Genomic DNA, 15,481 nt, shown 5'->3' with positions numbered 1-15,481 from the left:
ATCTTATTTCATAAATATGCGGTTTTTCGCAAAATCATGACGTGTACTACCTAACGAAATATCGAAGTAAGATAAAAATAAAAATAATTAATAATTTAGCATAAACTAACCTTATTTCTTAGATATAGATTCTGATTCACCCGTATCCTTCACTTAGAACAGCTTTTTACAATGATTAAATACAATGATTTATGATTGACATTAAATTGAACCCATCCATTACAATGGACAACTTAGTGTCGACTTATGTTCGAAATATACTGCGTAGCAGCGCAGATCAAATTCTAAGTTTTATTTCTGTTTACTAAAATTTTAGCATGCGATTAAGTTTATGCATATTGGCATGGTATAATATAGCATATTCATGAAATCTTTGTACTTTGTTATGTGTGTTTAAATATTTCCACTTTCCAGAAAAGAAGTATTTTGAATTCGTACCTATCGTATAATTTATTAAATCAAACATTTTAACTAAAAAGTATTTAAATATGAATGTAAATATTATTTACTTATACTTATTTTTATAAAGAAAATGTGGACGATTTTGAAGTTGAATACGTTTAGATGGGTTTTATTATGTAATGCGTAATACAAGCAAATATTGTGAACAATACTAAACCCTATTACTTGTAATAACACGTTTTTATACGTCATATTTTCTTCCAAATATTAACAAAAATTAAGTACCTAAAATAATATTAAAAATCTTGAATAAGTAACTGAAAAAGCGAAAACTAAGTAAGTAGAAGACTTAATCAAATGAAAATGTATTATTTAAGATGATAAAAATAAACGTATATAGGTAGCCCTTAAAGGTAAATGGCTGGATTTTGTCTTGATCATTTTGAATTTTTGAACATAATTTAAATAAAAGTTTCTATTATACTCATATTAAGTATTTAAAATACTTAAATGAACTTGAATACTTAACAAAACAGATGTTTGATAAAAAAAATTCCAGTAAACTCTTTTGACGTTGTCATTTTCAGTTTTTGTTGCTAATGGGATTCAGAGAAAAAAAATTTGAAATCTCTTTTGCAACTTTTATCCTGAACAAATTCAGTGATTACAATGCAACTGTTTATTATTTATTTACTGCATAATATAACACAAATCTAAAAATTTCTTTTTGTAATGTATACATAATTTAAATTTGTTTTTTACATCACTATATATGTACAAACAATACCTCGTTGCACGTATGGATGCATTTTAATCTGATGTACAACAACATATACAGTTTAAAAAACGTAGGTATCTAAATATTTTAATAAGTAGGTACAAATTCAAAATTCAAATCCACTTTGACTACATAACTCTTGTTTTTTTTTATCGAACACAGCCGATCTTCATTTTACAACATTAAATAAGTGTTATTCACTATTTGAACTACCTACTATGTATTAATTTATGTGATAACATTTTGTTGACTTGCTTTGTATATTGAATTAATATAATATACCGACATACTATCTAACTGTTCTAAACACTCGAATGAAGCATTTATTTTGTAATTGCCGTAATAAACTAATATGATATAAAGTGTAAGTCATATTTTTAAATGTCTTGTTATGTTATTTTATTATAATATTAAGTGACCCATAATATTATAATAATATATATTGTTTATTATGTAGACCATTTAAGACTTGTTTTGTTCTTTGTAATTTTTTTTAATTTAAACTTTTACAGAAGACTTCAAAAGTTCAAGAGTTCTTAACTTCTAAGTCACTGGTAAACCAAAGCCAGTTGTCGGTCAGTAAAAATATGTTTTTTATCATTGTTCAATATTATTATTTTGCATAGATAGGTACCTGCCTACGTTGAAACAGAAAACCATTTCTGAAAAATATTAACATAATTACCTATACAAAATACATTAGCTGGCGATAATTCAAGAAACATATAATAATGATAATTATAATTATATTGAACGTGTGATTTTATACAAATATGCCTGTATTTTTGCAATATTTATTGACATTGACGGTTTATTAGTTATGATCATTATTACGTACGGCCACTGGCCAGGTTCCCACTTTCTCTGAAAACTTAATAGGCTTATAAATTAACGGACAACGACACACAGTTGGTCATTCGATTATTCGCCTTCGGTATATCGTTAACGAGGAATAGCCATGTCGCTCCATAACGTGATAGTCTGTGAGTAAATTACCAGTAACTTAATCGTACATTTAAATTCAATGAACTCATATATAGGTACTCATGCGTAAACTCATTAATTGTATATTTTTTTTTTGTTTTATAATTTTTAGTGGTTTCGTGTTTGTTAGCCTCAGCATCGGCTTTACAAAAACTCACAGAGTTATACAAATGGTCTTCGTTAGATTACACATTTGCTAGCGATGAACACAAAAATTACGCTTTGGTACGAGGAGAGTTCGTGCCGGAAAACAATTTACCAGTGGGAATCGAAGTATGGAAAAATAAACTGTTCGTCACTGTTCCAAGATGGAGTAATGGTAATATGTCTAAATGTTTATATTAATTTAGGACCGTTAAATTAAAAAAAACAATTCAAACAAGTTAAGTTCATGTACACGTACACTGTTGTTGGCATCGATTTATAGCATTATAATGATATCCTCTGAATTGTAGGAGTGCTCCAAGAATGTAATTAAGTTTAAAGTTTTAATTTTTTCTTGATAACGTTTTAACTTACTTTATAGTTGATAATGAAGTTACCTCTACGTCTAATTTTCAACTATAATTTCATCTTCACGTATTATTATACTGCGTAAATTGTTATTGTATTTCAGTATATATTTAAATGTCGTCAGTTATTTCTAAAAAAACTGGACAACTGTTTTACAAGTTATATTTAAAAGTACAATTGCTTTATGAAATGAAATGGCATATTTTACTATTTTTCAATTATATACACAATTAAAAACCAGGATTATAATTAATGTATCCTTTATACAGAACAGGGGTTCATACAATATTTAAATTATATTGAAATGTTAAAATAACTTATTTTAAGAAATTTAAAAGAAATAAATAACATCTTTAATATCTTAAATACCAAAAAATTATTCAACTATAATACACAGGAGGTGTTGATGATAAATAATCAATCAAGTTGTCAGTAGGTACCTTTCGTGTAATTACCAGTGTTGTATAACCAGAATTACTCATTATAATTTAATATTAAAATATAACGGTGTCGTTCCTCACAAAACAATTAACATTGATCTATAAATATTAAATAATCTAAATTAAAAATTGAATACGTCAAAAAAGTCCGTCACTTATGATATTTGTCTGTCATTCGTGTTTTTGTATTGTCTTATATATTGCTGATTGTAAATTTATCCTTAAATATTGTTTACTCAAATGAGTAGTCGTACATATAAATAAAACATAATTTCTTCTGTACACTTAACTTTATTTAAAATGTTCTATTTATTCGTAACGAAAACTTAAAAGTTAATTTAAATTTAATAACGTTAATAGAATTTTAATATTCTAATTAAATTAAATTATGACTAATAAACTTAATTTAAAAAAAAAAATGGCACATTGCTTGATGGTTGTTGTTTCGGGTTACGAAATCAACTGTTACCCAATAGATATTAACTACTAGGTGAATTAGCAGCGTATTTTTACATTTTAAATACATCTTTAAATAATTAATCATTATACAGTATTAGGTGTTTTGTCAAAATACTAAAAAGTAAAATTGTGATTGATTAATGTTTTTTTTTTTTTTATAAAATATACAAATTAAAAGACACTTTTTACATATTGAACGAAATTCTAAAATCTAAAAAGTCTAAGAGTTGGTAGTAAAACAAGTCTTCTTTATAGTTCAAAAAATGGCGAAAAATGTAATTCCAGGCAACCGTTTTGCGTAAAGGCGAAAAGAGTTGATCGGTGTGTGTATGCTTCGACTATTGTTATTTTATTACCGCCTGTGCGAATTTCCCAAGAGTAAAATGTAAATGTATACGCTAGAGGAAATGTCCTTTTACCCTACCTTATCCTTAAAAACCGTACTACAGGTCTCCCTGGAGCCATTGGAATAAAAAGAGCGTTTAAAAATTTTGTTCTTGCACATTGCTACCACTCTTCTAGTGCAACTCTTCCCAATAAAATGTCGATGGTATGAAACGGAATGCATAATGTGATAAAATAGGTACATAATATTATTATACAAATGTGTAAAGCATTATATTTATATTATTCCAAATCAGTATAATATTTTTTTGTTTAAGAAGAACTGTTGGCGCGTGTTTATCATTAAATTTAATCTAGATTTTGTCAATTTGTTCAAAAATACTGAAATTAGAATTTGATTTATTACAACGACTTTGATCAATCTGATGTTTTTTAACTAAATTGCAACATTTTTCAAAAATTATTGTTAGTTTTAGTAAAAATATTAAATAGTAAAAACATATTTTAATTTACAGTGATATTTTTAATTCACTATTCATTAACAACCAAAACACATTATAATTTATATTTAAAATACCTACATAATTATGTTATAATTAAAAAAAATGTATCATAATTTATATTTTTTATCATTAATACATTTGTCTATCAATGTGTTAGTTTTATAAAATCAATAGGAACAAGTAAAATTTAAATTAATTAGTTGCCAATTTGTACGCCTATTTCTCATAATTTGCGTCATCACAATACTTGCCAATATTAATGTTAAAATGGAAATATGTTCGGAAATAATTTACTAAACTAAATTGATGAATTGTCTCAATTTCTTCATTTTGTAAGCGTGATTTATATAATATTTATATTTTAAACTTTTAAACAATACATTATGCCGTGCAAAAATAGAATTTATTATAATAATTATTATTTTTTCTTTTTTATGGTACTCTTCCAATGTTGACAAATGTATTCATTGGATAAATAAAAAATTAAGTTACACATAAAAACCATTAGGAATCAGTCAGGAATACGAGCAAAAAAATTTAAAAATATATATGTGAACCCCTATTATAGCTCCGTTGCCGATTTTTCAGGACGTGTTAATGGTACAATCAATCGTAGGATATCCTATGGGTTTTAAATCGAGTTATCCATTATTTTACGAACTTTTTAGTTTTCACATGTTTTGAATTATTTTAAAAAAATGTAATAGCATGACACAATTATTTCATATAGAAATTGTAATATTTAATATTAAATAAGGTAACTTATGTAATGTTGATTACATATTTTGTAATTATTGTCAAAAAATGTTAATCAAAAACATAAATGATATTAATTCTGAATTTTCTGATTAAAAACTAAAATAAAATTGTAATTACTTTTTTTTCTAAAATATTATCACACTTATTTGTGTACCATGATAATACATTTCGTATTTATTTGAAGTGTGAAAATTAAACTATTACACTTAGTACTATAATCTCGTAATTGTAGGTATTATTATTTTTACTTCATTAGCTATATTGTTTGTGTAAGTAGGTACTAGAATTTTATCACGTTATTGTGATTTTTTTTTTAATTTTCTGCTCTAGTAGGAATATTTTAACTAAGGATATAATACGATAAAAATGATTTTAAAACACCCCTTGAACAACATATAAATCTATTACATTTTATAATTTTCCAAAATTCTTCTAAACACCTACTACTAATTAATATATTCAAATATTTAGTGTTTAACTCCAAATTGATGAAATATAGTATAATATACATTTTGAGATGATTAATAATTATATGGAATGCATAATTGAAAAAATGTTTTAACTCAAATTCAATTTATTATCTTTATTTTATACTAAAGAATTTCTCATCACATATTTATATTATAATAGTGTATATTATGTACTACTGTTATAGTATGATACCAAAAATTATACACATGGCCAAAATATACTTAGTTGTTTTATCATTGTTTTATTTTTGATACAATCAAATCAATGCAAAGAAAAAAAATATTTATAAGTTTATCATTAGTGTGCTAGAGGCGAGTATATCTGTATGTCTACGGAAAAACAGGTACAATTGCACATACTACAAGCAGACGACAAAACAAACTAATTTTATATCGTTATAAATACAACGTGAAAAAACATGAACTCAATGACCTCGTAGCCCTTGGATCAATTATTTTCTTAAATTATAATTTTCAACCTTGGTTTTTGATATTATGATGAAAATGGCGATGGATAATAGTATTGCAAAAAAAAAAAAATCACGTACCTATCAAATGAAAGGGTCCGATCTTCGATGCCATAGAATTTATACCAATAAAAACCAAAATTCTGTAATTCCACAGTACATAAATCGTGTGTAATTTGAGTTTGATGGTATAATGCCGGCATTGCTTCAGGCCGAGTTGTTTTAATTGACCTTCGACCACAAGTGGTTAATATGACGTGTCTAGGTTGGGATTTGTTTTCGGGTAACTTGGTGCAAGATTACAAATTCCACATTTTATCATTGCGTAAACAATTTTCTACAAATTATGTACCACCTCAATCCTGATGAGGATGCATTTTATGAAACTCATTACCCCATAACTATCTAATGAGCGAGTAATGGCTTATAAAATTATAATCAAATAATTGGCAATAAGCCAACAGTATTCAGTTGAGGGAGTAGGTACATCAAATATACCTAGTAACATTTTTGTTTTTATTTAAATTTACCGAAGGTACGAATTCTGTAATGTGGCATTTTTCTCATGACATAAGAACGAATGTTTATTTATCATTATATAATATACTGTAATGTGTAATGAATTCCAGCAATTAAAGAAATCGCTCAGTGATGACATTTTGCATTTAACTTAAATTAATTTTACTAATATAACAAATACAATTTAGAAATCGCAGATTTTTACTATTTTGTTTTGAAGATAATTGATGATCAATTGAAATGAAAGTTTTATAAATTGCTATTTACTTATTTTAAATTTATTTTTTTTTGGTTAACGAAAGTATCATTTAATATTATTCATAATATATTCGTTCATAAAGATTAAATTAATACCTTACTTTTTTATTTTATTAATGATCACAAATTTTGCTTATACGTTGAATGCTACATAGAAACTTTGGAACAAACGTTCATCTGTAAAAAAAACCTAATCGATTTACGATTATTGGAACATGCAGGTTGAATGCTCTGATAAATATATTATAACTTTTAATGCAGTAGAATTTAGATGATTCGTAACCTAGAGTATAAAAACGAGTTCAAACGATCTTTATTTTACTTTATAAAATAGTTTTATTCGACGGCCACAAACCAATAATTATTGTTCTATATAGGTATCAATGAGATTTGTTATCCATTCATAATGTAGCTATCCATATCATTGTGAATGTATTATTATTTTTGCATAATATGGACATGGAATAATTTGTGTACACGTTTATTACTTTTCTTTTTTCATATACTTAATGCAATTTAAAAAAATTTATGTTAAATTAAACATTTTTTTTTCAATACAAGTATTTCAAGTTGTTTACACATATTCTGGGAAAAAAATATCAACATATTCACATAAATATTTTCAATTTTATTACCTATATCAACATCTGCGCTCGATTGAAAACAGATATCAAAATAATTATATACTATTTGTTTTATAGTTTATAATGGAAGCACATCAGTTCTCACTTGTAATATTACTACTGTTATTATTATGAATGGATTGTTTAAGCTATATTCAATGTAAAATGTACGAAGTATAATACTATATATTATATTATACAATGATTACCTACCATAGATATATGTAATTATGTAAATTAATATTATATTAGAAAAAATTTCAGCCAATCGATTTGTTAAATTTTTTTATGAACATATACAATGTAGTTAGTAAAATGAGTAAATTCGATAAATGTTTATTGGTAGGAGGTTACGTTTATGGGTAGGCACTAAGCAATGCCATTCGACCAGGTACTTTTTAGGTATTATTGTTGTTGGTTTTTTAGTAGGTTTCTTAGTAGGTATGCAGGAATTTAGACTATCATATTTGGAGTCTTCTGAGTACATTACTGGGTAGTGAAATGAAAGATAGTTGCTTGATAACTTACTGTGAGAGTTTAAGTTAGTATGAAATTTCTGCCCATTGATAAAAGTATAAAACGATAAAATATTAATAAGCAATAAAATGCTTGTAATGTAATTTTTCCATGAAATTCTACTGATTATAACATCGTTATTAAATAAATAATAACCTTACTCCCAAGGGCATAATTATTTTTAATAAGTATTCAAGTACGACTTTTCGTTATATAATATCATCAAAAATGCTGAAATTTCCAAAATCTGACATTGTTTTATTAACGAGAAAGAGTTCATAGTTTTCAAAAGAATTCCAATTACAAAATATCAAAATTTGGTAACAGTGTCAAAACTGTAGAAGAGGTGTGCGTGACGTTTTTGGCGTTTACGAAGAAACAATAATCTAAAAAGTAAAATAAGAAACGAGTGGAAACGTCGTCCAAGCTAAAAGCGCTGATAACTGTTTGATGCTCGGACAGAAAAATAATACGCAGTGTTTATTAAAATAAAATTACTTTTAAAAATCATTATTAATAATATAATAACATGTTTAAAATATTTTGTTGATACAATTTTGCTAACCATAATCAAATCACTTTTTCCCAAAACACTTTCTTAAATAATTATTTTGATGATGATATATTTTTCTAATCAGCTGTTACAATCCAAAAATGTGTGTTTGACTTTGACCAAATCATTAAAATCACTACATAATTAATAAATGACGTCTTATTTAAGGTATTACTGGAATCGTTATAAAGCTTACCATATTATTATGTCTTAAGTTTGTAACTTGTAACTTCAAAACCTATTTTAATTATTTCTTATTACTTCTAACTATTGTGCAACATGTATTATTCATTTGTATATTTTTATCACAAATAATTAAAATGTGTAATTTATCCATTTTTATTTAGTTGATTTTTTTTAGGGGCGTAATAGTTTGTAAGTTACATTTATTAGGAAAATTACAATTGATACAAATTTATATTTAATTAATTTGTATGTTATTTCCCGAACAAATTATTGGCAGAGACATTTTGTTTTATTGTTGTCAAGGCTGTATAATTAACGTAACAAAGCGGCTGCCTTTCTCGGCTTTCTCCCATTCAGAAACACCAAAACTTTTGGCAGAGGCGCTAAAAATTATGAGCTGTCATTGTTTGCCGTTCAAGTTTTTACTTCCGAGATAATTATTTTTGCATCCCATGCTTTTTACGCTAAACCAATACCCCTCTAGCAATTGAAAAACTTGCTTTTTGCAAACAATATTCTTATCCGCTTAAACTTAGGTATTTTTTTCAGTGACCTCTCATTTTTTCTCCTCATTGACTTTATAATGTATGCCATACTTTTTTTTCATTTTCATTACTTATAACTTTTAAGACGGGAAAGTAAAATTTGACACATTTTTGTTTACTCCTACGGTGTATTACGTACCTCCCTATTTATAAAGCTCATTGACCTTCATTAAAAAATTAACAAAAATGATTAAAATATAACTACATACTTACATATTATGATAGTTTCTAAGTCCCATTAATTATTTATTTGAAATTAATACCTTTTTTAATTTAATATTTCAGAACATACATGTCTTGTTTTGTAAAGTATTCGTTTTTAACACTATTATTTCCTATTAAATTAGTAGATAGGATCTCATAGAAACAAATAACAAATAGTCGTCCAAGTTCTTAAATTGTATAGATAATATTTACATTTAAACTTTTTTATTAAATGTATTTACTCGTACAAATAATCATGCTGTTTGATGAAAATTGATTAGACAAAAATATTTTATATCTAGATACCTAAAATAGTAAAATGGAAGTAACATATTTTCAGTACACGTAGATGATTCTGAAATGACAATATGGTATGCATGCGTTTTCCCCTTTTACAGTCAACATACGTGATTTCCAAAGTCGCAACATACCCAAAATATACTAAAGCACACGATTTGAATACACAATTCCGATGCATATTTAAATGATTTATATTATTGTAAAATATAAATATATGTATATAACATATCTGTACTTATATGATAATTTGAACATTAACCTATACAAATAAATGTAGGAACCTATGTGTTTATCAAGACATATATTAATTATAAAATATTAATAATCTTATTTTCCTACATTATAGGTATCAATTTTTCAAAGAATATATCATATAAATAGGTACCAATCTAATAATTGAACGAACCGTGCTTCAATTAATGTTTATCGGTAGATGTTTTCATCTATGGTTGTTTTTATAATTAATACCGAGTTTCTTAAAAAAAAAGCAATTTCAGTATCAAAAGATTTTTATCATTATATTACTAAACTAACGTAACAATTATTATTAATGATTATAACATAATAAACTATTTTAAACTACTTAAATTTCTGATATAACTAAAAACCAAAAATTAAAGTGCATGGAATGTTAAATTAATATTTGTGTTTGTATTATTACTCAAACATGCAAATAAAACTATCAGAAAAACCAAAATGTGAACTATGTGTGAACCTATTATCTCAAAGCGCTCTTGAAATTCTTATTCAGCAAAACTATTTAAAAGCATAAACAAATTAGACAGAAAACTCTCGATCTTTAAGTAAGGATATGATATTATATTCATTTTTAAGAAATATTCCACCCGAGTTTATCAAGCACATTTCATCTAAATGTTTGGCCATTAAGTAATTGAAACATTTATTCATCATCTACAGATCAAACAAGATATTTCATATTCTATGAATATATGTATTTCGTATACGTATAGATGGTGAGCTAACCGTGTATGAAAAGCACTTAGAGAAAAGCAAAATATTGAATAAATTACTAAAAGGTTACACAGTATTGTTCTCTTTAGTATCACCATTCACCAACATATTATTACACTACAACCCGTTTAGTTTAACATCTAATTGTTTCCTCGATAAACAATTCTATTTTGTTCGTTGTCACTTCGTGGTGAATTGAAAACAAGGTTTGGACCAATGAAACCTTTAAAACAGTTTAAAAACATTTTAACCTTTCCGAGGAACACAAACAATTCGATGCATGGAAAAACACGTACATCCGTTTCCTGGTCGCAGTAAAATGTATTTGCTCACCTTATGAACGGGAGTCGGCTCTGAAAATAGTATAGCTTGAATAGGTTTACAGTATTTACACGCGACCCGTACTAATTGGTCGATTTAGTGGGTCTATTTTCGATGGTTTCTAATTTGTCCAGAGACCGGACAACAGATCAAAATCTTCGTGACCAACGTGGTTGATGTTTAAACCTACCACAAACAAAATTAACACTGGCAATAACGTATTTCTTTAAATACGTTCATGAATCATGATCTTATGTGTATGATTTGATTAACTGCAGTATTTTTAGTTTAGGGAAAATTACAAAAACGTATTTTGTGAATTTTATATATACATAATATATAAATTAATGATAATTTAAAGTTTGATCCAAAATAATCAAATTAAAGTTGGTAATTTGGAAAGTATTTCTCAATGTGAATGAATATCGTATTAACAAATAATTAATTGATCATTATGAAGTTATAAATGTCCAGAAAAAGAAAATAACTCTTATTAAATATTATTTCTATTCATTTATTAAAATGCCTCTTAAATAAAATAAACATTTCATATCATACATTGGGATCTTCTGGAAAAATCAATTTAAAACACGAATTTCTTCTCAAAAATTAAAAGTTTGTTTTTTTTTTTAAAAAATACAGTAAAAGAGAATTTCCATTTTTATATCGATGATCCATTTTAGGAATATGTATAACTTATTTAAATGCAAATAAAAATCAAAATATGTGTGTGTAATATAATTACTTAAACATTAACATAAACCATAATAACATAATATTATGTAAGTACCTTCATATATTAATAATATTTTAACAATATAATTATTATTATTAAATAATTCCTTCAACATAAATCAGTTTTTCATTCCATGGTTGAATAATATGTTTATAACAAAATCACAATTTTTAATGAATATTAATAACGCATTTTGCATATTTATTTATGGTAGAATACAAATTACAATCATACGATTATGATGCAAGAATTAGGTTAAGTGTAATGAGGGTTTTCAAATAATTATTTAATTTATAAGGTAATATTTGAGGAAGAAATCGCCAATTAATCGTGGACATATTTTACACAAATTTATTATTATACAATTAAATGTATTATTTATTTTTACTGTTAATTAATTTTCATTTAAGTTTCATTATTTTAACTGAACAATTATTAATGTTATTTCTTGTCGTGGTTAATTTTTTGTTTTAGGAGTTCCTTCTACATTAAACTACATACCATTAGATGTGAGTTCGACCCAATCACCAAAATTGACACCATACCCAAATTGGGCATACAACAGAGAGGGTAATTGTGATGGTTTGACAACTACATACAGAATAAAAGCAGACAGCTGTAACAGACTTTGGGTTTTGGATTCTGGAACTGTTGGAATTGGTAAGTTTAATTTTAATAAATTTAACACAACTAGAAGGAGAGTAATTAATATTGAAAAATTAACCAAAAATATTAATTTTTTAATATATAGACATTTAAGAATAATAGATGCATGTGTTTAATTTAATGAATAATTAAGTACCTATTTGAGTTTCAGTTGGTATGGACTACATTTAATTATTGAAAATTATATGGCATTATAAAAAAAAAAAACAAAATCAAACAAAAATAGTCATTGTGACATTCTATTCAACAACCTCTTCATAAATATATTTTTAAAGAATCATATAACTTACAACTACAAGTGTTTACATTTGTAATAGTTTTATTTCTTAAAGTGTCTACTTGAGATTATAATTGTTTTTTTTTTTTATTTAGTGTCAAACTTTTTTTCACTCAAGCTGTAATCACTGTATTTGTTCATATATTCAAGCATTTTTTTTTAAACTATTTCTATTTTTTCCAATTTTTTTTGGACCACATGTGATTTTTATAATATTTCATGATATATTCACTCTGTATTAAATTTATGATAGTCGATTGTTAATCAGAAGTTTTCTACTTCGAGAAATCGAGATACCTATTTAGGGTGCGTCACCACTGTTGGTCGCATTCAGTCAGTTCTCCCTTATACACGTATCTCTTAGACACATATGTGAGGAATTAATAGAAAGAAAACTAGGGGACTGTAAAGTAGTAGCCAAGTTACCATCCATGAACAATCATCCCTCATCTTGTTGGGCAACGAAATTGATGGCTGTTAATTAATCAGGAGGTTCGGTCTTGAACCAAATAATTGGATTGTACAATTGCTTAACGGGTAGAAAATTTATTTTCTAACAACGATGGAGTAAATTTTCAAATAAGTTTTTGCAATAGGGTCTACATTCTGCCTGTATCTTTCTTGAACTACTTTTCATTAATAAAATCTATAACGATTTAATGTATGATAAACTTGGTATTTAATGCTTAAATATGCGTTGTTTTGTAAAACTAGTTACATAATAGAACTATAAACTTGTTACGATAAATGTTTAATACATTGTCAAGCACAATTTGTTAATTAATTATGTTTTAAACATAATATTATATTTATATATAATGCGAGTACCTATGTTTTAATAATATTTTGCGTTGAATGCGTTTTAAATAGGTAATACAACAAAGCAAGTATGTCCATACGCTATCCACGTGTTTGATTTAACCACAGACAAGGTTTTAAGAAAATACAATTTAAGACCAGAAGATACTAACGACCGAACATTTATTGCTAATATCGCCATCGATATCGGACCTAAAGGGTGCGATGACACGTTTTTGTACGCATCTGATGAGCTTGGCTACGGTTTAATATCTTACAGCTGGGAATCAAACAAATCGTGGAGGCATACTCATAGTTTTTTGATGCCCGATCCATTAGCAGGAGATTATAATATCGGAGGTAAGGTTTAAATGTCTTTACAGTTTAATTTTAGTTAAACATAATATTGAATTAATTATTTTGAAATTCTTACATTTAAACAAATTCGTGTAATATGGTTCATTTTCGATTTAAATTATTTAAGTTTATTTCCACAAACAGTATTTTCTGATAAAACCTGTAAAATAAGTACATCATAACATTAATAGGTTTCTGACCGTACTTAAAACCTAAAATAAAATAACAGTTCTTAAAGCAATTAAATCATGTTAAAATGTTATTTTTTTTTTTAACTGAAAATTAAAAAAGTAAAATGTATAATCATTGATTAGTTTATCTTAAATCAGAATCTGTGGCCATAAACATTATATTCAATAGGTACGATGTAACTATTTATAAAATGAAAAATATATTTTATTTTCCAATGATATTCCATTTTTTTTTTTTATCAAAAGGTCTAAAACGTTATATTAATATTAAAACATAAGATTTGGAAAATATTTTACTTCTTTCCATTGTTGAATACATTTGTTTTTATTTTCATATTTTAAATTTTCAGGTATCAACTTCCAATGGGGAGAGGAAGGAATATTTGGTATCACATTGTCACCAATAACTGAAAGTGGTTTCCGTTTGTTATTCTTCCACCCCCTAGCTAGCAACCGTGAATTTGCCGTTTCTACAGAAATTTTACGTAATCCCAAACTCACCTCAGAAGAAATATATCACGATTTCGTTGTATTGCCATCCAGAGGACCTGGAGGTCACATTACTTCCCATTACATGAATGACGATGGAATTCTTTTCTTCAATTTGATCGACCGAAATGCCGTAGGATGTTGGAATTCTAGACTTCCTTATGAACCTAAAAATTTGGGAATCATAGACGTTGATGACGAAGCTTTGATCTTCCCCAGTGACGTCAAAGTAGATTCGTTAAGCAACGTTTGGGTTATTTCTGATAGAATGCCCGTTCATTTGCTGTCCAAACTTAACTTCAACGATATCAACTTCCGTATTTTCTTCGCAACTGTTGATACGGCTTTGGCTGGTACAGTTTGTGCAAACAATATTCCTTATATTCCACATGAAGTTTCAAATTATGTCACTTCTAAAGTTTATTAAAAAAAATAACAATTGCAATATTTCAATATTTATTTTGTATAGCACACTTCATAGAATTAACAATTACATTTTCTTTTAAGTTAGTAGAAGGTAACCTGCAAGAAATGGAAAATATTTCTTTCAGTCAATTGTTCATTTCAACTTTTGTCTCAAATTTTAAAAAACCTTAAGTACCCCCTGTACTTTGGACATTTTATTGTATTTATTTTTATTTTTCATCAAAACATTATTACTAATTGCTTTCAAAGTTAAATTAAAATCTCAAAAATACTTTAACCTAGTATTTTACAACATTTTAACTATATTATTTTGTAAATATCATGATATACCATTTGTAATCCCAATTTAGATTTTTTATTTATTTAGTTGATAAGAACATTTTAAGTTGTACATGATTCAATATTGCTATAATAACCAATCAAC

General features: G+C 26.3%; 1 protein-coding gene across 1 annotated transcript; it reads left to right on the top strand.

Moving 5' to 3' along the window:
* Positions 1-2,043: 2,043 nt before the first annotated feature.
* LOC111035009 (protein yellow) lies at positions 2,044-15,163 on the top strand. Its single transcript, XM_022316487.1, has 5 exons — positions 2,044-2,163; positions 2,277-2,483; positions 12,328-12,513; positions 13,667-13,954; positions 14,493-15,163. Exons 1-5 carry the CDS (start codon positions 2,139-2,141, stop codon positions 15,056-15,058), a joined length of 1,272 nt encoding a protein of 423 aa, XP_022172179.1. The 5' UTR covers positions 2,044-2,138; the 3' UTR covers positions 15,059-15,163.
* Positions 15,164-15,481: the final 318 nt, after the last annotated feature.

The sequence above is a fragment of the Myzus persicae genome, unplaced genomic scaffold (genome assembly GCF_001856785.1).
Source record: "Myzus persicae strain clone G006 unplaced genomic scaffold, MPER_G0061.0, whole genome shotgun sequence".
NCBI lineage: Eukaryota > Metazoa > Arthropoda > Insecta > Hemiptera > Aphididae > Myzus > Myzus persicae.
The sequence above is the reverse complement of the archived record's forward strand: the minus strand, read 5'-3'. Positions and strand labels throughout refer to the sequence as shown.